Source organism: Takifugu rubripes, chromosome 13 (genome assembly GCF_901000725.2).
Source record: "Takifugu rubripes chromosome 13, fTakRub1.2, whole genome shotgun sequence".
Lineage (NCBI taxonomy): Eukaryota > Metazoa > Chordata > Actinopteri > Tetraodontiformes > Tetraodontidae > Takifugu > Takifugu rubripes.
Window position 1 is genome coordinate 20,335,857 of NC_042297.1, and position 25,336 is coordinate 20,361,192.

At 48.6% G+C, this 25,336-nt stretch overlaps 1 protein-coding gene across 2 annotated transcripts in view; it reads right to left on the reverse strand.

Moving 5' to 3' along the window:
- Positions 1-25,336, reverse strand: part of gse1b (Gse1 coiled-coil protein b) — a 114,684-nt gene that overhangs the window by 4,371 nt on the left and 84,977 nt on the right. For both annotated transcript variants that reach the window (XM_011610343.2, XM_029845765.1), the window contains exons 3-12: positions 14,770-14,967; positions 9,062-9,270; positions 5,675-5,841; positions 4,404-4,604; positions 3,855-4,025; positions 3,354-3,727; positions 2,763-3,093; positions 1,103-1,731; positions 906-1,018; positions 518-782 (exon numbers count right to left, since the gene is read on the reverse strand). In XM_011610343.2, coding sequence (XP_011608645.2) covers positions 518-782; positions 906-1,018; positions 1,103-1,731; positions 2,763-3,093; positions 3,354-3,727; positions 3,855-4,025; positions 4,404-4,604; positions 5,675-5,841; positions 9,062-9,270; positions 14,770-14,967 — 2,658 coding nt within the window. The remainder of the gene's footprint in view (positions 1-517; positions 783-905; positions 1,019-1,102; positions 1,732-2,762; positions 3,094-3,353; positions 3,728-3,854; positions 4,026-4,403; positions 4,605-5,674; positions 5,842-9,061; positions 9,271-14,769; positions 14,968-25,336) is intronic.

Genomic DNA, 25,336 nt, shown 5'->3' on the forward strand with positions numbered 1-25,336 from the left:
CATACAGTGTTAAATATACATTGCACATAATACAAGAGTTTCAGCTTGACGTGTACACTGTTTGACCCTTTTGTGATTGCCTTCCGGGCTTGACTGGAAATATTAACGTGAACACAGTGAATGCAAAGCAGGCAGGGGCCGGCTGAAGTGAAGTGTCAGCTCGATATAGAGCCAAAGGGGAGTAACTACCTCGTTCTACAGGCTAAATGAGTGTGCAGTCGCTTCTTGCTGTCTTGGCTAAAAAGAGACGACTAACAGAGGAGACATGATCCAAATGTAATAGCGGTGTTTGAGCACTTTGCAAGGAGCAGGGGTCAGTTTTGTAATCCAGCACGCTACAGCATAATACAGCGTAATACAGAGTAATACAGCGTAATACAGTGAACACCAATTGGTTCCTAGTTGAACAAGGAAAGCTGCGATGTAATTAATTAAGAATAGGTTGAAGCCAGCACGGCAACAGTAAAGTATAATTAAATAAAATGGCCTAACTGGTGCATCATCTTATATCTCGTACCTTTTCTTTGCTGGGCTGTGACATGAGACAATCTGAACATGGTCAGGAAACGCTTCTTATCTTCCAGTTCTGGTGCCTGGTCCATCTCCTCAGGGGTGAAGCGTGTGTTGAGCTGTGGCAGAGGAGGAGTGCGCTTGGATTGCGAAACAGGGGGCGAAGGGCTACGCTCCCTGAGCATCCTCCTCCTCTTCCTCCTCTTCTGCTGCACCAAATCATCTCGCCGGCTCACGGTGGTCAGACCAACTACTCGAAGGAAGTCCAGTTTCTGGGTAAAGAGGCAAAAGAGCGCAATGTTGTTTGGGGCTGTCAAGGGAAGCCTAGAGGTGTGTGTGTGTGTGTGTGTGTGTGTGTGTGTGTGTGTGTGTGTGTGTGTGTGTGCGACATGTACCTCTGTGGAGTCATCCAATTTAAGAGGGGGCTGCTCTGCTACTCTCCTGAGATGAGCTCTCACCTCCTCTTCATCACTCTCATCGTACGAGTCATCCAGCTCATAGTAGTAACCTGTGACAACAAGGTCGGTGTTGAAATCTACGTTATGAAAGAAAGGGGTGGCTAAAAACGTGACTGTCTGATATCAGCCTGTACCTTTCTCTTTGGCCTCCCTTTTCCTCTTTTCCTCCAGGTCCAACTTGCTCACAGGCCTCCTGTGCTGCTGGAGGAACTCATCATAGATCAACATTGTGTCTGGGCCCAGTCCCAGTGGGGCTGCCTGGCTCGCCCCTGACCCTGAGCCGAGCCCTTGTATATGTCTACTGTGTCCTGGGAGGGTTTTAACTACAGAACTGTTTTTACTCGCTCCTTCCAACTCATACTGGCTGGTCAAGGACAATGATGCCCGCTGCTGACTGAAGAAGGACTGGGTGGACTTCTCCAAGTCGGCGAGGAACGTGCTGGGCTCTGGAAGGCCTGGGGGACATCTCAGCGGGGCATACTTTTCCAAAGGTCCCCCTTCTCTCCGTCGAATTCCATCCTCATACTTTGAGGTTCCTGGGGGCAGTCGACCAAGGTCGTAGTGTCCCATCCCTGAGGGCTCGTGGTTTCGCCTGGAATCGGTGGCCGTTTCTATTAGAGATGCAGGATTCCATAAAGTGGTGGGAGGCGGAGCGTGGTGTTCACGTGATGGCTGAGAAGACTTGGGGGAGATGAGAGGTGGAGGGGCGCCTAAATGAGGGTGGAGATCCCGGCTTCCTGGTTCGTGGTGATTTGGTATAGATCTGCAGAGAAGTTACAAATCCACTTTAATACCAGAATCATTTTTTTTACATTGACACTCAGGAACACAACACGTATCATATACATTTCCCGTTTCCCTTTATCCCTGTCAGCATGTCTGGGGCTCCGTATATCTGTGCAGAGCAGCGTTATCAAGGGCGGACAGAGTCACCCAGAGCTAAGTGAGGATGTAGCCAAAGCAGACAATATCCTCTAGATATACAGGCCTGTTTTAATCTGTTAGCTTCTTGTAGTGTGTCATTGCCAACAGGCTCTAGTCAGTATGGAGGATGCCAGTGGATGCACGTGTATGTTCTCCTGACAGAGGAATAAGTTCAGAAAGAAGAAATTCAGAATACCATACGTCTAAAACAGAAAACAAAAGAAAGTCACCGGTACAAAGATACTTGAAGGGCTTGATGGAAACGAACAGGAGAAAACGAGCAACTTATCAAGCCGGTTCAAATCTGCCTTCTGTTGCCGTTTGCATTTCTGTCCACGAGTGAACGAGCAAATGTGGGCTTTATCTGTAATCTGCAGCCTGTGAGCTGCATCTCTGCGATTAAACCAGAGGACTACTGATGGCAGATCCCGTCAAATTTGTCCAGCATTAACCGCAGTCCCACTCCTCTCTCACGAACACACGCATACAAGCAGAGCAACAAAGAAAGGTTAAGTGGGCCACTCGTGCCGTGCAAGGTTGAGAGGATTAGCCAAGATCAGCCTTGGCAGATCTCAGCGGCCCCTTCACTGCCTGTCTGAATCCCCTACTTACGACTGAAGGAATAGCAGCAATCAGGACTCTATTTGACACCCCAAAACACCTAAACATAGCTGCTGACCCCGAGAGGGTGCAAAGACAAAAATAGAGTAGATGTGATGTTTTTGACAGGGTTTATATTTTTCCATCCAGCTTCAAAACACAGGAAAGGCTCTTCATATGAGGCACACCAAACTCCTACTATTTACCTACTTAAAAACTGTATTTTGCTATATGAAAAACAAAAGTTTAAAAGCATCACAACCGACTGACCTGTGCAAGTCTGTTCTGTGGTCAGGTGTGTCACCAGGACGGCCCAAGTCCAGGTGCTGCTCCAAAACCTGCTGGCGGAATTCAGAGACCTGGTATTGGCGATCCTCTTTCTCCTGCCGCAGCTTGCGTTGCCGCGCTACCCACCGCTCCTCCTCGCTGGTCCTCGGAACGATCATGGAGGCCGAGACTCCTGGCCCGATAGCGTTGGGCTCCATGTAGAGGCCGTGCCCCGATATTAATCCAGGGACAGAGTGATGCGATGGGACCATTGAGGAGTGGACGACTGGTGGGACTGGTTTGGAGGTCGGAGTGATGAGCTCTTTGGTTTTATCTGCAAGGGGCAAATGTTTGGCATGATCCTCATTTGTCAAAAACTTTGACACTGAATATTTAAAACATACTACATTTACAGTTACTAATGTTTAATGTCAGTAGTTTCAAGGTAGTTTCTTGAGATGGCATCTCAAGCACATTGAATCAGTAAAATGAGCATCAGCAGCAACAGAAATTGCTTCTCTGCTATATTATACTTTTCATATGCTGCATATATTATATTATGTCTGCAGCTACAACAGCAGCATGGACACGTACCAGCCCGATTTGGAGTGAGCCTCTCAGGCTTGGTTCTGTCCTCCTGACCTCCCCTCATGGCATGGAGCTCAGCCATATAGTGGCTCTCCATGGCCTTGGAGGCCTGGAGCTCTTTTTCTCTCAGCGCTCTCTCCTTTTGCCTCTCAAGTTCTTTCTCCCTCTCCCTCTCCTTCTCCCGTTCCCGCTCTCTCTCTCGCTCCCGCTCTCTCTCCCGCTCCAGTTCCTTCTCCCTCTCTCTCTCCCGCTCTCTTTCTCGCTCCTTCTCCCGCTCCGCCTCTCGCTCCCTCTCCTTTTCTCGTTCACGCTCTCGCTCACGCTCTCGTTCACGCTCCCGCTCCCTCTCCCTCTGTCTCATCTCGTCCTCCAGCTGAAGTCTAATAAAGCAAGCAGAGACAGGAAGAGGAAAAGGTCAGTGGAATCGGAGATGGCGAACCAGAACCACAACTTACTGCTGACAAGGACTGGGTGAGTCTTCTGATCATGAAAGCGGGGATACTTCACCTCTCGGCGGACTGCAGAGCTGAGAGCGACGGGTGCGTGAAATCTCCAGGATAACGAACTCCTGGCAGGTGCATGTGAACAGCAGAAGGATGGATTGGGGGTAATGCTCCCCCCCCTGGCAGCGAATAGAATGGTGACCTCAGAGCAGAGAGGCAGAACGGATCATCCATCCTGGGGGAAAACATCGACGTAAAAACAGAGAGGGAACAGAAACAGTCAGAGGTGTAGTCACTTTAATTAACCCGCGTTCCTCCCAGACACATCGTCCAAGGAAGCAGCGGACGCCACCCGAGCTCAAACACGGCAACACAGAGCGACGCGCACGCACACGGGTTTGGATTCATGTTCGCGGGTGTTCACGTGCATGTGTGTGGTGGTGTTGGGGGCAGAGAGAGGGCATCCATCCACTCATTAAATAAATGATTGGCCGGAGTGTGATGGTGCTGCAGTCCTCTGATCTAGCTTGGCTGAGGGGGGGGGCACTTTCTACACATGCAGGCTTGCAACAAACTCTCAAAATAAAGAGGGTCAATTGGTAATGAGGCCTACCTGTATGGTGTAAAGGAAGGATGGGGAAGGTAGCTGGGGTGGTAGTAGGCGGCTGCAGCTGCTGCGGTGGCAGGATCCATGCCCAGGGGCAAAGATGGCATCCGGAGGGCATCTTCTGTTGTGGCATAGGGGCGGAACCCACGGAGGTACTCTTCTGGCACATGACCAGGGGGCACTGCATTAGGCAGCTGCCTGGGCAAGCTACAGGTAAAAGAAGGGGTGATAAAAGTATCAGGGGTGTCCTGGTCACATGTCATTGGCCCCGAGTCCCAGTCCGAGTTATTTCATTTTGAGTATCTGCCAGTACTGATACTCTAATACTTATAATAAAAGAAAGAACACATCTAAGTCCTTCCTTAAGGCATGTTTTCATAATTGAAACTATGAAAAGATTTATTTGTCAGTACTGAGTCCTAATTAAAGCAACACCTACTAGTTACAGGAAGTTACCTGCTTTGGGGCACTAGTAACCTTGATGAAAAAGTTGGGAAACTTTGTACGTGGGTGGAAACTCGTGAAAAATTCAATACTACTGGATTTATTACTGAAAAGGCAGACATTTTTACTGCCACAGTCCAATGTGCATGTGGGGGCCCGCTCAACGCAGCTTTAATCACAATTACCCAACCATTCTGACCAGGTAATTTGATTGGACGAGACATTGGATGAGTGCTGATAGAGTACCACAGCACTGAGACTTTACATTATCACTCATTATCACTCCGCTCTACAGGTGTTCTAATCACAGTTATCTAACGTTGCATCAGCTGGGGAACTATAATTAAATATAATAAATAGGTTATTACACAAACAAACCATTGTCTCATCTATTTTCTAAGAACTATTGTATAACAGCAATATCACACTCAAGGTTGTGCTGAATATCAGGACTGGTGTGATTAGCTGCCATCGAAGGATTATCTACGACCGAAGGACACCAGTGACGCTGCATGTTGCTGTCGCGCTGCCTTCGTACTCCACTTTAAAATATTTCCTAACGTGGACGGTTGGCTCGCTCTTCCGATCGTGCCTATCGAACACGTGCCATCGACCCTTAACGACACGGGTAGTAGCCCATCGTATATTTCTATGTGCCCGCTCTCCACAAACGTGTGGTGATTGAAACGTGGACCAATTTCTGAAACACCAGTCATCCGGATCCTTTGAAAAGTTCGTGATCATGTGGAAAATGTGTGATCAGCTCAGCCTCTAAGTTCTTACTGCTTAATTATAAAAAAGGTCCACAATGATTTAGGCAGAGTGTGACTCACTTAAGGTGTTGAAAACGTGAGTCCTGCATGACAGCACTGGGGGTGAGACCGAAGGCATAGGGGTTTCCTAGGAGGTGGGCAGGGACCGAGGGGCCACCCTTTTCTTGGGATAGGGTCCCCTCAGCACCCAGGCGTTCCCTGGTGGCCCCGCGAGGCCCCGAGTCAGCCTGAAAAGAGAGAGAGAGAAAGGATCTAAGTCATTGTTCCGGAGGACCTGTGACCATCACGGTTGTCAGTGTTCATTGACTCTATCCCAGGAGAGGAGAGAAGAGGCCTGTTTATGGTGCCAGAGCTCCCCTAATTCTACTTCAGGCACTTTCGCACTACAATTGCCTCTCTGAATAAACAACCACATTTATTCCTACCAAAACTGGAGAATTTGGGAAACTGGTGGATGCTTGCACATCAACAGGACAACAAAGTTCAAAAGGCACCACGTCTTTCCCTCCAGGTTTCTTTTACCTCCTTTTCCCTTTTGCAGAAACCACATTCTCACTTATCCACAACATGCTCGTTCTTAGCAAGCATATGGAGCAGAACCTCCTGCTGCGGGAGAGGCGGCTGGTTCCCACCAGCCAACAAATGCTACCGAACAGGCTAAAGTAGAATCATTGTAAGATTCACAAGAAAATACATTGTAATGAGGACGAGGGTATTTGCAGGCACGGTGAAAGCTTCACCTCGCACGCAACAAAAGAGTTCCTCAAAACAACCAGAAGAGGTGGAAAAAATGAAAGAATGAAGACAGCAGCGAGTTTCCCAGTAAATTAACCTTTTGGTTCTCTGGAATGGAGGCGAGATACCACAGCAGCTGTGTCCTTAGTGTTGCTGCTGTCTGTGTTAAAATAAATCCAATTTAGGCAGCCATTATCTCCGCCTCTGGTTCAGCAGCTACTGACCCAAGTGGACACTAAAGTGCTAACATTCAGTCTTAAAGGTCACTAATTTGTTTCTCTGACACCGGCAGGGGTCCGTGGTTTCTAACAGAGAGTCCACTAGAGTTCAGCACAGGTAGGAAGACAAGAATGCATCATAAATGATCCCTGAAAACAGTGGCCGCTTCAGAGAAGCAGTTACAGAGTGTAGTACCCACGGCAACGTGGTTGCTAAACTGACACTTTTGATATAGAACATTTTTGAGAAATTCTTTCAATACAAGTCTGTGTGTACTTATCCAGCTTTGTCCCTTCATCTACAACAAATGTAAATTAGTGGCACATTTCCTTTACCAGAAATGGCAATGAGTTACTTTCACTTATGCAAACTGTCTAAATGGGCTTTAGGAGCTGCAGGAGGCGCTTTCTCACGACAGCGGATGTGGATATAAAACAGACATATGCCTGCTTTTACAAAGAATGCACAGATGTCAAAATATTGTGACTTTAGTGCTTGCTTTTGTAATTGACATGCATCAATGAGCACTTGCAGACAGAGACCGCAAAGGTTTATGTAATATTTAGGTAGCCTGAAAACATACACAACCACCCGTGTCCATTACAGAGACACCACTATTCAATTATTACCTCTAACAATCCAAACAAAATAAAATCCACCGCTAAGATAGCACATGCACAGTACTGATGACAAAGCCCAACAGCTTCTGTGTAAGACAGTGTGCCCAGTGACCCCCAGTGGGGTGGGGGACCCTGCATGTTGTAGAGTTCTCGTTTACACCTCTCAGATAGAGCCATGAATCCAAACTGCCAATTAAAAGGCAATTACTGGCAGCAGCGGGAGCAGGCTCCTGCAGACATTAAAGCAAAATGCCAACGCACCATGGTCCCTCTCCACTGCTGCCATGTCTGCAACCGCTCTCTGGAAGAGACGCTTCCGTCTTTCACAGAGACGACGAAGCAGACATATGTGCACGGAGCCACATTCAAGCACTACATGGCTGCTTCATTCATCCTCCCTCCATTACAGTAGTTTCATGGCCAATTGACATTGTTCCAAATGGTGTGTTCATACTGCATTCACATATCATTTACAGGCCAATGGGTCTTTTTGACCTCAGCTATACTTGAGTACTTGCTTAAACAGCACAACAGCAATGGGGGAGATACTGTGACCTTGGTTGGAGAGACACATCCCTGTTCCACCCTCATCTCTCGTCCACTTCACCTCATTTAACCTCTTCTTTTTTAAGCTGTGTCTCTTTCAGCACATTGTGAAGGGTGTACAGGAGCTACAGGGAGACTGGTCTGTACACCGGGGGGGGGGGGGGGGGGGGGGGGGGGGGGGGGGGGGGGACAACCGTGCAGCACAACTGCTGCCTAATCTTTCAGGTTCCTTCTGGTGTATGACGATGCTCAGACCACATGTGTCAGCAGCTGCAAGGTGACAAAGCCATCGATGCCAATGGCTGGCCAGCACTGGGTCCAAGAGGAGCCCTGGACGTCTAGCATTACTGCATCCACTGCTCACACTCGGTACCACAGACTGGTGCCCTGATCCAGCTCTGAGGGGAGCATCCGTCGTCTTATCGGGAGCAGATTCAGATGCAGGCCAGAGTAGGACATACGCATATGCCTGCATTTTCACTTCTGAATGTCAATAAATATTGATCACTTAATAATGAATGCAGATTACTCTGTGTTTCTAATTGTATATCCCATAACAAAGAATGAGCGTGGAAGGAAGCTGCTATCCCTCAAAGGCATCTCCAACAAATACCATTTTGAAGCAGCTGTGGATACAGGGGGTGAAGGTCAGTGGGGTGTCCAGAGGAAAGGTGCTGCCACACGCTGTTGGGTAGCTGACCACCTCATTCTCCCCAGTAACGCCGTCTTCCTTTCTCCAGGGGACAATCAAAGTACCTCTAAGACTTGCTGCATGCTGCAGAGTGCTGTTCGTAACTACTGTGTGCTTGGCCTTGACTATTAGCCCTGAGCTGAGATAAGAAGGCTTAAAGGAAGGCCATAATCCACAATCCAGTCCTTATCAAAGCAAGCTCCCCCCACCCCCTTTCTCCCCAGTATGCAGGCGGGTGATGAAGCATGGATGCACTTCACTGCTTGAATGAGGAGGGTGAGGCTGGAGTCATGGGTGATTATGAGTCTAAAGGCTACATCACTGGAAAGGGCTATTCCAAGGGCAAGACAGCTTAAAGGGAGGCGGCTGGAGTGGCACAGATGTTGGCTGCCTTGGGATTGTCACCTCAATATCCCACTGGCATCTGCCATCATTGAGTGCCATTTAGTTGGTGGTCATCATAGACATGTTAGGAGTTACTGACCACATACCCAAGTTACCACTTTAGACACCGAGTCTTTGTTGTTCAACATTAATGAAAAATTAAAACTGTTGCATTTCAATTTATAGAATAAACTACACAGCAATCGGGGTTCAGGAAGGTCAACTTGAGGAGTGTCTGTGTGCTGCCCTTACCTGACGCCCCTCGTTCCTCCAGAGGCCGTTGCTAGTTTTTGTTGGAGCAATTGTTACTACTGGCGGGGTGTTTGGCACGCTGTGACCCGCAGGCGGAACAAGGACAGGCCCTGGGCCAAGTGGACCCCTCTTGGGTGTACTGACTGGAGAGCTGTGGTTGGTGGCAGGGGAGGACACTGGAGAGGACTCACTGCTGATGGAAGATGCAGCTGGAGAAGGAGAGAAGTAGGATGAGACAACAGTGACAGAATTTAATTAGCATTTATTTATTGTTCTGCTCTATCAATGCATGGAAAACAGTTGTACAGCACTGACACTTTTAGTGGGAAGTATAATGTTGCAGTACTACGGATAATACTCATGTTTCAACACACCGATTGCTCTCATGAGCAGAATGGGTTCCTCAGCCCTGCCGTTCCATACAAGTTAGGCCTCCACATGTGTGTTTCTAAGAGGTGTGTGTTCTGAATGAACAGTCATTTAGCTTTCCAGCTACACAGCAGCTCCCCTTGCAGCACAGGCAGCAGGTGCCCCAGGGAGACCTCTGTTGCTGTGTAGCTGTGTCACATCTTGCATTTTCTTTCTTTATTTCTAGTTTTCAAATGACATGTTCTCTTTAACACATATGCACTCGTGCCTCATGTATTTCCTTCTTCGTGACTGCCTCCCGGTATATGTGCCCCACCTACCTTTCTGCCTCATCCTCTATTTTTTGCCTGTCATTCCTTCTTTATTTCAGTCCATTCTCTAGCGTCTTTAACCTGTGTTTGCTCTAGCTCTGCTCTCCTTCACCCAGCCTCACCTCTGCCTGCTCTCCTGACAGTACAGCGTGCTGTATCTGAGCATCACAGCTCTGTGGGTCATGGCCCTCTCAACAGGGCCGACTTCAGTGCTGCTCTACAGACAGCAAGGAAGATACATGTGTGTACGCACCAACATTCAAATATGTGTCAGTTTTAAGCCTCGCTAGTTAGCAAGGGAGATCTCCGGCAAATAAATGTGTCTTTGGAGCGTCAGTTTCCTTAGCAACATCACCTAACAGACCTTACTGCACTGGTACGGTCAGAGGTATTGGCTGATTTTTAACACATTCTAACGAATACAAACAAGTAAGAAAAAACTATTAACAGTGACTGCATAATTAACTATTAAAATCAGCGCGAGAGCGGCAGCAGTGAGAGTAGGGCAAGAATATTGCACCAGAACAAAAGTGTGTATGTGTGAAAACGATGGCGACGATACATGTGGGGTGCGACATGAAAATGACGGGAGAAAGGATGTGACTGATGAAAAAGGGTACATTGCAAAAGAGGTGTGAGGTGAGGTGAGAGATGGAGCAAAAAGGAAGCAGGAGAACAGGGTGCAGATGGGAGAGCGGGTAGCAGGGACACAATATTTGGAGGAGGCAGGGAGGGGGGATATATTGTCTGCACAATGGCAATTAGTGGCCTAATCTCCCTCACCCCCCACCCCCACAAACAAGAAGCGCGCACACACACACCTCTCAGAGAGCCATTACTCTCCCGTGCAAGACTAGGCCAATCAATAGCAGCCCACTCAGCCTGGGGAATGGAGCTACACTTAATACAGCTCTAGTGTCACAGCCTATTCAACCTGCACACGGACGCACACACAACATACACTCACAAGGATCCAACAAATAAGACAAGGAGGGGAGCTGGGGGGGTGGGGGCACATCACTGATTCTGAATTGCTAAGCAACCAACCTTGCATACACACCCACCACCAACAAAAAAACGATAAATAAAAAAAGAAATAAATGAAAAATGAAAAAAATCACCATGCCTGACTCCTCCTCCTCCTTTTCCATGTAGAGGCAAAGCAGACAGGAGAAGAGGCAGGACTGACTGAATAATTAAAGGAGCGGGAAGAGAAGTAGATGAGTTGAAGGCAGCTTCTTTCTCTTCCTCCAGCATATGAAGGATCTCTTCCCTTCCAGGCGCCCATTCCTTTGACGAGCGCACATGCATCAAAACACAGCTATTACATCTCTCTTTCCCTCCTCTTTACAACACGGCACACAAACGACACCCACCTACCACCTTGGTTCTGTCTCCTTGCCTTCCAAATACCATTTTTACCAGAAGAGGCAGATCTGCCAGGTTTTATGCACAAGCGTCAGCGCATGTTACAGCAGATGGGGGGATGTGTCGAAGTAGTGGCACAAGTGCATTTGTTTCCTTCTGCATGTTGCCGGCTAACATGGGCAAACTCATATGAGGCATGTAATTGGCACCAAGCTGGTGTCATTTCTGCACCACCATATGCTCATACCCTTCCATCTACTGAGAGGAGGAGGCCATACATTTTGGCCCTGTGGGGAGCTGAAAACAAGGGGTGAAGCGCAGCCTTTGTCCCAAGAGTCAGAAATTGTCTCATCAGCTCTGAACCTGCACTTCATTAGCTGTACTGATTGTCACTTACCCAATGCGTGTGTGTGTGTGTGTGTGTGAGTGCGTGTGCATGCGTGTGTGGGTGCGTGTGTGTGTGTGCTCACTGGGGCAGTGTGAAAAAGAACATAGGAAAAAGGAGGCAGGAGGAAAGAGCAAGGAAGAGAGAAAAAGAAATAAAAACTGTCTGAGTCCCAAGCTGTGTGTGATTAATGTGAGGCTCCTTTCTCTATCGCCTCCTCTATTACTGGCCCCGCTCTCCCAGACTGCCTCCACACATGACCGCTCAAGCTGAGCCCCACACACACACACACACCCCACAAGGTTGCGACCCAGTCTTTCTGGATTCAGTAGAAGATATTTTGAACTTCACTCACCCATTCATTTTAAATAAGCTTTGTCAACTGTCAAATTTCCTGTGGCCAGTTCCTCTCATCCTTCCTGGCAACTCACCATCACCCTACCCAACATGCATTATAACATCGCCACTTAATTAAACAGCCCATTTCACACCTGGTGTGCATAGCAGTACCCACTTAACCCTGCATCCATATGCTACCACAACCAGCGTGCACAAACGCAAGCCAAGCCCAAGCACGTGCACCCTCGCCCAGAAAGCAAGTATCCCCAACACAATACCTGCTGTAAGGCATCAACACTGCACACACCTGCTATTTCAGTGTTGGCCACACACTGACAACACACTACAAAGCCTGTAATCTGCATCACTGAGTTGGGGGGAGGGGAGAAGAGGACTGTGCGTGTGTGTATGTGTGTGTTGCTGTGCCAGCAAAGAAAGAGGCAGAACAAGATGGCGGATGGAAATAAGAGGAGAAATCCAGTGTGCTTTGTGCTGACTAGACAAACTGTATATTAGGCTTGGATGCTGTAGTGCTGCCCAACAGTGGTGATACGTGCAAAGTAGGCGAGTTATGGAGAGAACAAGAGAGAAGAGCGACAAGCAAATGTGCTTGTTTGTGAGTGTTTCAGGGACAATCGCTGCCTGAAGGGCTTTGCCTTGAAGACACACATACATGCACGCACAAGGCACAGTGAGGCAGCATGAGCTGCAGGCAGGCACCAGATGGAGAGGTCAGAGACACACTGCCCCACTGTCCCAGCATGCTCTGGGCTTCCAGAAACAAGGGAAGCCTCTGGTCTCACACACACACGTGCACGCGCACACGCACACACAATGTATTAATTACTATAATGTTCTGTATTTCCAAGCGAATATATTTCATCTACCTCTGAGAAATCTTTCCTGCTCATTCTCTTTCACCACTAAACGTGACCAAAACTGACACAAAATGATGCTGCTGTGCACGTAGACATAACTCAGGATTAAACCCAGCTCTGCCTAATTAATCAGCTCTCAGCGAGCGTGCCTTTTGTGCCAACCTGTCATCCGTGTGTGCGTTAGCGAACGGGAGTGAGCGTGGGTGCTTTATGCTGATCTGATACTCATTACACGTCACCTCCCTCTTCAGTGGAGCACTCCAGCTATTTCATTACACTCACAACAGACCGGTGACGACACTCGTGTCCGCGTGCGTGTCTGAACAGCAGTCGCGGTCAGGGCCGTCAATCAATTCAGAGGCTCGCTGCACTAATAGTAGTGCTCAGACGTGAGTAAATCCTGCAGGCCTGAGTCATGACTCCTCATATATGGGGCCATACTCCCCTATAAGGCTGAAGCGGTGGAGAGAATGACAGCGAAAATGGATAATGGACAGACTGCAGGCTGCGGCAAGCTAAAAATCACAAGGCTTATGTAGATGCAAAGACAGCTGTTAGCATGTGTGGGGGTGTCAGGGTGTGTGTACGCTGCCTATAAATACAAGGCTCTGCAGACAGAAGTGGGCGGAGCTCCAGAGGCAACATGCCTCTTTGCCCACCCAGGAGCCTGAGCTCCAACATGGGCCGCGTTGTGCCCTTATGACTGATGCCTGACTCATAGCTGCAAATACCGTGTTGACTGGTAACAGTCAGACGGCTTTAGAGAAAAAATAACAAAGGGACTTTTTTGTGCTTTTAATAAAAAGGTGGCAGAACTTAGAATCCGGCTCTTGTTTGTATGAAAAAAGACAGACTGGAGCTCTGCGAGTTTGAAGAATAAGGATTACAGGTCAAGGAGAGAACGTCTATTCTCACCTCATCACACGAGAGGCAAAAGTTATTAAGAGAATTCATTTCACGTATCAATTAGCTCACTAACAATGGAGTATTAAATGGCCAAAAAAAATAAAAAAACCCTCCATGATACCACTGCTGATGCTTTAACCAGACACAATGTTCATTTGTCTCTCTGGCAGTAAAATGTGTGCATCATCATCATCAGATTTTAATGGGAAACTGTAAGTTCATATATGTCCAATTGCACCAAATTCTGCAGCACTGCGTCTGGGGCCAAACTGACATTAAAGCAGGCAGCGAAAAGTGAGACTACAGCATATTCGTAGGGAGGCGAGGTGTCCAGGGATACCTGAGGAGGCGGTGGCCGTCTGATTAAGGAGTCAGAATGTGGGAGGACAGCTGGGGCAGCTTAAACAGGGCATGCAACCACACATGCATATGCACACACAAATGTTCCCAATTAACTCCACAATGGCAATTTAGCTATTGTGCCTCTCCGGCTACATTCTGCATCATTAGTGTGTGAATGTGCAATTACGAGACACAGCGCACATGAATTTGGGAGATGCTTGTTAGCTCCGATTAAAAAAAATGAACTGGAATGAAACAGTCACCATAGCACCACCACAACGAACCCTGAACCCCTGTGGTAACATATTTCTTGCCAGACAGGTGATGACATTTCAACATCATCGATGAGGTCATCACCACTATGTTATAACACTGTAATGTGAGTGCGTAGGTGATAAAGAGGAAATTCATGAAGAATTTCATAGAGGTTTGTGGCTAAAAGAACCTGTAAGAGCATCATACACACATTTAGGGCTGCTTCTAAGTGGACTACCCCACCCACACCTCAAGTTAAGAAAGTCAGCTACAGAATCTCCAGGGAAGCCAACTAATGTGATACCAGGTTGGTATCAATCCTCTGCTGGGTAATGAACAGGTTAATCGTAATATAAGATCACCAAAGAACAAATGGACAAATAGAAAGGAAAGCGAGAGCAAGTGCTTTCCCAGGTAAGGACTGGTTGGCTAGATGCTCTTCTAATAAGGTTCTATGATGCGTAATATCATAGTAATTACAGTTTTTTTCCCCACAGGCCGAGAAAAGATAATAATAATTGTGTACAGCCAATTAGATCAGTTTCCTGGTTTTACCTCGAGGTTCTTCGGCTTGTTTTGCCAATTTACGGAGGGCCGCAGCGAATCCGGAGTGGGCAGACTGGGTAGCCGGGCTTCCATTGGCTACGATGGAGCCGTTGAGAGGCGACGGGGTGAGTGGGCTGACCGTCGCCGTGGTACGTGTCGCTGTGGAGATCATTCCTAATGATGGTGACTTTGGCTCATGGCTCATGCCTAACAATAGACAAATGGGAGAAGAATGAGGAAGTATTAACAACCGGTTTGGCATTAAGAAGAATAACAAAGAAACACAATCTTTGGTAACTAAAATGAGCGTTTCTGACAAAAAATATGGCAGCAGAACGTGGTGCTGGTATCTGTTTGTGACAGCTGGGGCGGATGGGAATTGGTGGGGTGAGAAGCAGGGGGGCGGTGTTGTATGCCTTAGGGTCAGAGGTGAAAGGTCAGGAGGGCGGGTCACCCTTCCTTTGCTCACAGGGATCTCGTCTGGTCGTGTGTCTGTCAGAGGTCGCACAACTCTCCTACTGACCACAACCCAGGAACACAATCTATAAGAGGGGCGGCGACTCCAGATGACAGAGAATGATCACAGGTTCACGACTTCAGCATAAACACAAACTGCAGACGAAGTTAATCGCTTATTGGCTCCGAAACACACCCATCCCACATGATTTCTTTTTCTTTTAATAACCTGGTGCGTTTCCTGCTGAACATCCAGAGTAGCAGGACCAAAGGGTTGGATTTTATTGTGTGTTTTTACAGAGTGTGAGTACACAGGAGGTATTTAAAGAGGAGTTTAGCGTCTGTCCCTCTCCGTGTTTGCGTGTTGAAAGGTGACACCCTTTTGACAGCCCCTTGGTCAGTGGACGCCCTAAATGCCAGAGCTGCAAGTGATAGCTCTACTTGCTCAGGTAAAATGCACAATCACACACTCGCTCACTCACAAATGGAGGAACACACGAGAACCAGTGAGGCCGAGAGTCTCGTTTCAGATCCAACTTCCATCTTCTACAAAAACCTGAAGGAAGAGAGTCGCTGAAAGAAAAGCTGCTTGATTACAGGACGTCAACAGTCAGATAAGTAGGAGTTATATCTGGGTTCACAGCAGAGGTCAAGTGGGCTATAAAAAGATTAGGTTTTATCCCGTGGAGACGGCGGCGGCGCAACAATCTGCGCGCACGTACGCGAGTGGACAAAGACACACAGCAGCGGGTCAGGCGTGAGCGCGTGAATAACATTCTCAACACCTCTCAAGTTGTCCTGCCTGTAACCCCCCCCGTTACCCAGTGCACTCCCAGTGAACCCTGCGCACAATTATTAATGGAATCTGTGAAGTTCGGTTGGAGCAAGACACGGACGCGCGCACGAGCGGATCGGGCAAAGGGCTCGGAGCCGCTGCCTCCTCCACAACTGTGCTTTTAAACTACGATGGCGGCATTTAATGACTGCATCAACCACACACATGAGAAACAGGCAGCCCTATCTGGAAGTGCCGCTCTCCCCAACACACAGGCACGCACAGGCGCGCGCACACACACACACACACACCAAAAGGTTAAGAGCATGGCCGCGGCTCCTTACTGTACAAAGGAGAGGAGCTGCCTGGATCTCCTACGTCTGCATCTCCTCGATGAGCCCAGCCCAGCGCGCACTGGCAGCCATTGACAGGACACAAACCATCTTCCTCCTCCCCTCTCTCTCTCTCTCTCTCTCTCTCCCCCCGTCTATCTTTCTCCCTTTGCCTATCCACCCTCTCTCCCCTCCCTCCTTTCTCGTCTTCCTGTCCCTCGTGTTGCTGCTCACAAAGACCGTTTAGAGCTTATCTGACAAAGCAACACACCACACACGCTGCCTATCTCTCCCCTCCTTGCGCCCTCTCTCTCTCTCTCTCTCTCTCTCTCTCTCTCTCTCTCTCTCTCTCTCCTCTCTCTCTCTCTCTCTCTCTCTCTCTCTCTCTCTCTCTCTCTCCTCTCTCTCTCTCTCTCTCTCTCTCTCTCTCTCTCTCTCTCTCTCTCTCTCTCTCTCTCTCTCTCTCTCTCTCTCTCTCTCTCTCTCTCTCTCTCTCTCTCTCTCTCTCTCTCTCTCTCTCTCTCTCTCTAAGTGAGAAAACAGAAATTCTTAACCTAGCAGCTGCTGCTATGTCACATGACCTCGCCACCCCTTCCCACCCTCCCTTCTCACACTCTCCCTCACTCCTCCTCCTCCTCCTCCTCCTCCTCTCAAACCTATAATTCCTCAGCCATTCGCAGATAACAGACACATGCGTGCGTGCCCCATGAAGCTGAGCTGGGGGGGGAGTCCAGAAGAAGCGACTGAGGAAGTGGATGGTGCTCAGCCAGCTACCACATCCACTGTCGCCGCTCCTCTATATTTATGTGTGCACGGTGCACGCACGTGGTCAGAGGGGACATGTGTTAAATACCGTCTGAGAAGCACAAAAGGAAAAAAAGCAAGACAAGTTCTGACCTGTGTAAAGATTTACAGCATGAGGGAAACAAAGGTTCTATATCAGGTAACTGTGCTAAACCCCTAAAAAAAGCTAAAATGTTTAGCTGTGCGCACGAGTGAGAATCTGTATTTTCTTCTTTACAAAAAGGGGAACACGTAGCCACAGACAATAGCTACGAGTTGATATCAGGGTGGGGGAACTGGTGCAGCTGAGGCTGAGGTTGAGAACGCAGAAAGGAGCAAACGTGTGGGTTCAACTTCCCCTCTGACATAGCGTCTTTCATTGAAGGGGTGAGAATGAGTCGTTTCTCTTGTCATTTCCCCCATCCTTCCCTACATAGACTTCTGCTACCTTCAAGGTAATGTGGGTAACAACAGGGACTGAAATATTCTTTCCGGCGCAACTGCAAGGTGGCCAGCGCCGTGGCAACGGCCACAGGCCACTGTCCCTTTGACCATGGTCCGCCCACCCTGGGAAAGCACCGTTCGATCCCTGAACATTACAGTAAGCTGTGAAGTGTAAAGTTCTGACAGTAATACAGTCCTGATGGTGCTGTGGGAGGACATAGTTTAGAGAGATCCAGCACTTTCTGCTGATCTTTCCCTCCTCAAAGCAGAGAAGCACAGCTGCGTCGTCTTTCTTCACACGAGCCAAGCAGCCACAGTTGAGTAATGTTTCATGAATTTCCAGATAAGTGAGTCTGTCTCCACCTATTAACATCACGCTGCTGCCGCTTCCTCAGAGCTTTCAGGGCTCCAGTCTCACCAAACCTCCTGTAGATGGCGACGTCTCCCAGGTAACTGGAGGAGAGTCTTTGGACGTGAACCAAGTGATGTGTCAAAGAGAAGATATGCTAACGATACTGCTGTGAAACATTAAAACAGAAAGACTCATTAGTGGGCTTTAAAAGGATGATTTGGTCCTTTGGCAACAGTTTAACAGTGAGTTTAAGAGAGCAAGGCAGAGTTTAACAGTTTCACTGATAGAAAATAATATATATATATAAAATAATCATAATAGCATTATAAATATATTAGGGTTCAGAGAGTCTGTTACACACCAGCCTTCCTGGTGTAATTAACCCTTTAAATGCAGTTACACCCTTAGGGAAAACAAAACAAAGCCTGAGAACAAAAATAATATATTTTACAACACACCACACGAATACGATCCCACCCACACACACACACACCCACACACACACACTCTGACTGCTAAATGGCATACAGTAAACACACAATTTTAACACCCCACAGGGAGAAAAGCTGATCACTAACTCCCACAGTCAAAGCAAACACACTGACACACAGTTCCACCTTTTACTGGTTGAAATGCAGATTACTCTCACACACACACACACACGCACGCACACGCACGCACACACACTAAATCCTCTTGGCTCCTGTGTGCCCCAGCCAGTGGGGAGATAATACGGTGGCAGCTCTGGTGAGTGGTTAATCTTTAACCAGGAAGGGATTTGCCTATCAGCTTGTTAAAACTAGCAGAGCAGCGCTGCTGCTCCGTCTATCTTATCCAGCCACAAACCTGGCCCGGCCCACAGCAACGCCGCCTGCCAACAGTGTCCGTGCTGATCACTATTGATCCACCACAAACGAGGGCCTTTCCTTTTATAGTGATCTGACAACTCGCTCTCGCTACGGCGTAACGTTGGGATTCTGGTCAGCAACAGAGCCTCCGTCTTCTGATAAAGGAGCAGAAAGAGATGTGGTTGAGGCGTGCTGGTGGAGCCAACAAGTGTGATCAGGCAGATGACCACAGCATCCTCAAACCCTCGCTGCTTTGTTCCACTCCCTCAGTCCTGATGTTACTCTGCTCTAAAAAGCAGCGGCTCCTGCTAATCTCTACTATCAGGTCTGTATTTGCTCATCTAAAACCAACATTTGCTAAATCCTAATATCAAATGTTTTATACCAGCAACATATTGGTAGACTTTTCCTCTGAGTTTCACCCAAATCATTTTTGATGAACAGTTGGGTCGATATCTTTGTTCATCAATACTGCAGGCTGGTCGGTGCACTTATTGTTGAATTAGATAGAAAGAATAGCAAAAGAGAAAAAGAGTCATTGAGTTCAAGAAACTAATTGCATACTGCATATAAATGCCCCCAGGGAACGAGACGCTTTGACCTTCTGCTATAGAAGACATTTCTAATGTCCAACTGAGGACAAGTGTCCATATAGATGAGCCAAGCTGGCGAGTAAAAGAGCATAAAATATGGTAGAAAGTACTACAACTACATTACTTAGCATTGACAGTGCAAACATCTGCCTCCAGGTCCAAACCGGACAGTGTGGCTACCACAGAGGGTAAAATAACAGTGTGATACTAAAGGAGGACAACACATCTTATAGAATACAGAGGAACCTTAACAGCGCAGGATGGCTCCTGTAATACAAGCAATGAGTTTTAAAGGCATTCATAAAACTCAATGTTTACACTTTCAAAATAAAAAAGACGTCAAACAACGTTGTCACCAATAATTATAGATGTGTTATAAGAAACAAAAGGAAACAACAGTTGGAGATCGCAAACACTGCAAAAGGTGGCCGGAATCCTCCGCAAAGACCTCGACAGAAATTTAAATTTAAAATGTGTTTGTGTGAAAACACACATGAACCTGCACACGCTCACACGCAAACACACACACACACACACACACACACACACACACACACACACACACTAAGGACCCAGCCGGATAAACCTGCTCCGGTAGTTCCAGGCTTGTTTGACTTCTGTGCCATCTATCCTCAGGCACATCGGAGAGGATCTGCATGTGTGAAAAGAAAACTGCTGTGTGAAGGATGAGCGCAGCGCTACACACCGGCGCTACACTCCGGCGCTACACACCGGCGCTACACTCCGGCGCTACACACCCGCGCTACACTCCGGCGCTACACACCGGCGCTACACTCCGGCGCTACACACCGGCGCTACACACCCGCGCTACACACCCGCGCTACACTCCGGCGCTACACACCGGCGCTACACTCCGGCGCTACACACCGGCGCTACAGTCCGGCGCTACACACCGGCGCTACACTCCGGCGCTACACTCCGGCGCTACACACCCGCGCTACACTCCGGCGCTACACACCGGCGCTACACACCGGCGCTGCACACCGGCGCTGCACACATGCGCTACACACCGGCGCTACACACCGGCGCTACACACCTGCGCTACACACCGGCGCTACACACCTGCGCTACACTCCGGCGCTACACACCTGCGCTACACACCTGCGCTACACTCCGGCGCTACACACCTGCGCTACACACCTGCGCTACACACCTGCGCTACACTCCGGCGCTACACTCCGGCGCTACACACCGGCGCCACACACCGGCGCTACACACCTGCGCTACACACCGGCGCTACACACCTTTTCCCACGAACACCTGAAGCACGCAGATGTCGAGTCACATGATTTCCGGTCACACATCGTGAACACAAGTTTTCTCCATCAGCTTACGGTTTAACAAATGTTTCCATTCTCAGATGTAATTAAAAGTGGGGGTGACAACCCTTCCGAGAAAGAGGCTGTTGCTGAACTCTCTGCTGGGATGCAAACATTCCGCTAAAGGACCTCGTTATTCTGCGTGTCCGTCTTCCAGCTGCTTTTGCAACAGGACACAGCTGAGTCTGAGCTGTCCGGGTAACGTGTCGCCGACGGCAACACTGGGTAAAGGTTCCCCTCTTGTAACCAGACGGGCCTTTTAAATCTAACGGAGAATTTCACACACTCCAGGTTTGACCAGTTTGAGCGCCAACTTCCGATTGTTCCGGCTCGCCAGTCGCTCATAAACAGATGCCATTTTGGGATGAGAAGAGTTTGGGAGGTGGTTCGGGCGGAAACATTGACATGTCTGCAGTGCACGTACATACACACCGTTTCAAAATCAAGTCAATTAAGACCAATCATGGATTTATTTGCAATTCATGACGTACTGACAGTTTTCCCAATAACAGTCAAACATCCCGGAACCAGGATGTTGCTGGTAAATGTCATTATAACAGCTTGACCGAAGTTATGTTACACAAACACACACCCTAACACACACACGCAGGTGTGTGTCTGTACATGGCAGGTATTTCAAGTGTTTTAATGTGTGCAGATTATTCGTGTGTGTCTATGCCCGTTTTTAGTGTGTGTACATCTTCATCTTGTAAGTGTTTTAAGTGCCTTCGTGCACACGTTTGACACGTTTCTGCGCTCCTGCACAGCCTCTCGTAGGATGCTGAACATCCCAGGGTTCAAGCAACACCCCTGCAGCCCATCTGTGGTGAGGAGGCGCAGGTGGTTGGTGGTGCAGGTGGGGTAAAAATAAGCGTCTTATGTATTTAAACGCAGAGGCCTCGTGCTTTGATTCACAAATGATTCACAGATTTCTGAACGTCACCAGTTGTCGTGGGTTTGGACAGTTACCAGAAAAACATTTTCACTAGAAAAAGAGTGAGCCAAGAGGGACAGGGGAAAGGAAAGGAGGGAGGAATAGGAGTGGAGAGAAGGGCTGGTGGAAGAGAGCAAGAGATGAATCAAATGGAAAGAGGTCTGAGCTGTCATCACACAGGAGGCTTCTATTATGGAGCTGCAGTGGGGAGCAGAGTTCGCCTCCCTCTGACACCCCCTCACCTGTGCAAAGGCAGCACTCTTCCTGACGATGCCCCATGTGGCTTTAATGATGAGGGCGTGTGTGCGGCTGTGCGTGAGCGTGCACGCGCCTTACCACACACCCCTTACCCTAGATTGTAGCAACACACACCGACACACACTCCTGCCCACGAAAACTCCCTGGCAGCAGCAACAAAAGCACGGTGCATCCAGAAGACCAGTCGGCATTTCCATCCCTCACTTCACCTTCATCTCTCATGCTGCCACGCGCAGCCGTGCACGAGCAGATTGTGTCTGGAGGGGAGGCACAAGCCCGGATGATTCTCTCTCCTCTCAGCATCTGACTTACCCACCCAAGCGGTGCCATTTCCTCTGCCTGTTAATTACAGAGCTGCTGTGGTGGGGCTGCTCAGCTCGCACCGGTGCGTGCACGCGTACGCGTGTCATGTGAGAAGTGTGTGCCTGCGTTCTCTGAGACACCAGCGTGGGCGTATGATGGAACAGTCTGGTTACGCTTCAAAATGTTGGTTAGAGACAGCAGAACACACACACACACACACACACACACACACACACACGCACGTGCGCCTTCTGTCTGAGCCTCTGGTCTTTGTGGTCCCTGCCCCAGGAGTCAAGCTGTTGTCTGCATGGCTCTGCCTTCTGTAGCATCTTGCTGAGGGAAGGGGGGGGGGGGGGGCAGCTCTGCCAAAACCCTGATGAGAAGCTCGGCTTCGTCCTCAGCCCAGTTGTTTGAATCGGACTTACGAATGTCGTCACCGCGTCGTCCTTCATGGGACCAAATTTAAGTATGATGGATGTACGACCTCATAATACATAAAGAGGCTAGCGGAGAGGAGAACCTGGGCTAGCATTAGCATCACTCTAGGAGTGTCCCGGGTGTTGGGTTTTGTGCTGCTCCATTTCGCCATTTTCTGCGGTCCGACGAGCCGAGCCTCGTCAGGACATCAGTATTGTTTGGCCCCCGTCATACCATTCTCTGTTCACCGCACCTTCCCCCATTTTTCCCCCTCTCTCTGATGTTCTCTGCTGGGCTGCGGCTACCTAATTAGCACTCCGAGTGCTCTGCATGGGCCCAAGTGGCTCCACCACACGCAGGCAGACACAAACACAGGACTGGGTTGACTTTCCATGCAGGGTCTAGTGGTTGAGTGCTGCGCTGTTGTAATCTTATAATTGGTGTGTGTTCCTGTTTGTACATGCGTGAGTGTTTGGATATGCTGCGTGGTCTGATGAGTTAACCTCGTTCCTCTGGGCAAACAGGAGACGACTCGCTCTGGGCTCGGCTGCCTCTCGCTGGGAAACCACAAAGAAAGAGTTGGCAGAGAGCTGCGGTGCTGCTCAGCCTTTTAAACATTTACGGCATTCTTTATAAGTTGAAGTATTCGCTCGAGTTTTATTATTCAATAACCTTTTGAGGATCGAATCATCCAAACTGGTCCTGAGCTAATACCATGCTTGTGTTTCACTTTGATACTTAGAAACTCTTCAGACACACAAAGACCTCTAATCCTGTTATTTACACTGTAGATTAATGTTCCACTCATTGATGGGCAGGAAAATGCAATTTTAAATGACCCACCAATATTCTTATTATCAGCAAAGGTGTTGTGGCATTCCAAAAACCATCCTTTCAAAATATTCTAATATTTTTACAGCATTTCAGATTTGTGGCCTCTCTCCAAATGAACTCTCTTGTATCTTTGACTAGAACGTATTTGGCGGATGTTTAAATGAGTGTGAGGAGAAGCTGGTGTTCAAACAGAAGGCCCACGTGAATGGAGCGCACGCCGCTTCTATTTCAATAAGTCAGAAGGTGAAAGTATGCAAACACTTCCCTGCGTGTTGATCTTATCTCGCTACTATGGCACATTTGGACAGGTGGCCGAGTTAAAGCTGCTGTGGACGAACCCGTGCACGAGGCTTCTGTGAGAACTTTACGCTTTAGTGCGACGCTGCCATCGGGTCACCTGAAATACCCCGCCGCCAAAACCTCAGCAACCGAGCTGACCCGGCTCAGACGGAGAAACACAGACAGATCGACTGTGCATCATTAGATGCAGCTGAAGGAGGAAACAGATGTTCCAAACAGAGGTAGATCCAGACACCACTGGAAGGAGAGGAGATGATGTGATAGCAACAGAAAAGGCTTTTTGTTGGGAGGGAAGCTTGGAGCACAATGCTGGGTTATGCTGTGAAAAGCACACACACACACACACACACACACACACACACACACTGCTGACTTACAGAGCAGTCTGGTGAGGGCAACAGTCAAGCCTCGTCAGTAGTGAGTGGGTATAATAGCATTTTATCATCCTGCATGTGTTTGTCTGACTAATGCTTATCAGGCCCTGGGGTACGACAACGACAGCAGAAAACATCTGATACCCAAACAGACGCAGGCCCTGTTCTGGAGATATCTGATGGTCTGAGCATGGAGCCTGTGCAGAGCTCAGGCTGGGCACGTTCCTGACCGCTTCAGTCCAAAATAAAGCCAACGTATCCTCTGCAAGTAGTTTTAGATTTAAGGCAGGCGAGCAGGGATGTCAATAACCTCAAATGTATATGACACTGTTGATATTCTGGCATTGCTCATCATTTAGCTAGCTAATAATAATGCACGGACATTAGGAGGAAGCTGCTGCCAGTCTGTAACCGGGACGGAAAGTGTTAATGTAACAGGAACACAAGCATTTGTGCCCGAAAAGTGCCGATTGATGATTATCTGCTTTTCAAGGGTTTTGGAATCTCTGATTTACATTCTCATCCTTTAGTGTGGGCAAACAGCAATTCAAAGCATGGAAACAGCTCCAGCATTTCAGCAAAATTTACAGGAATCGATTTGTAAAAAGCAATAAGAGCAGAGCTAAACGGGAGGAAACGTCCAACGGGAGTATTCTGTTGGTAACCAGCAAAGAGAGCAAAGCTCTTAACACACACAAACACACACACACACACACACACACACACACACACACACACACACACACACTGCACCCCAGTGATGAGACAAACGTGACAAACTTTGTCCTCATTTCAATCATCCAAGTTAGTGCAACAATGTTTGGTTGTAAAATTGACTATGATGGACTTTTATTTTGAAAATCGACGCCTGTCAGTCGGTCACGTGCAGGTTTTAAACGCGGTTGTGTCCGACGGGCGTCGACAGCGTTTCAGGCTTCTCGTTCTGTATTCCATGAACATTCCTGGTGCCCGACACAAGCTCCTGTCCGTGGGACGAGCCACCGGTGAGCAGCGTGGCGGCGCCGTTGTCACCTGGCTTTGACTCCAGTGGTCAGATCTGCATTTTCCTCCCACTCGCACCCGATCACCGGCACCCCTGTGGGCCAGGGGCCCGACCGTTGTACCGGTGAGGACGCGTCCATCCGGCCGTGATTCTGGCTGCGCGTGCACGCTCCCACCAAGCGTTTTCTGCGTTTTCTTTTCACATAAATACTTTACGACCTGTTTGTTCAG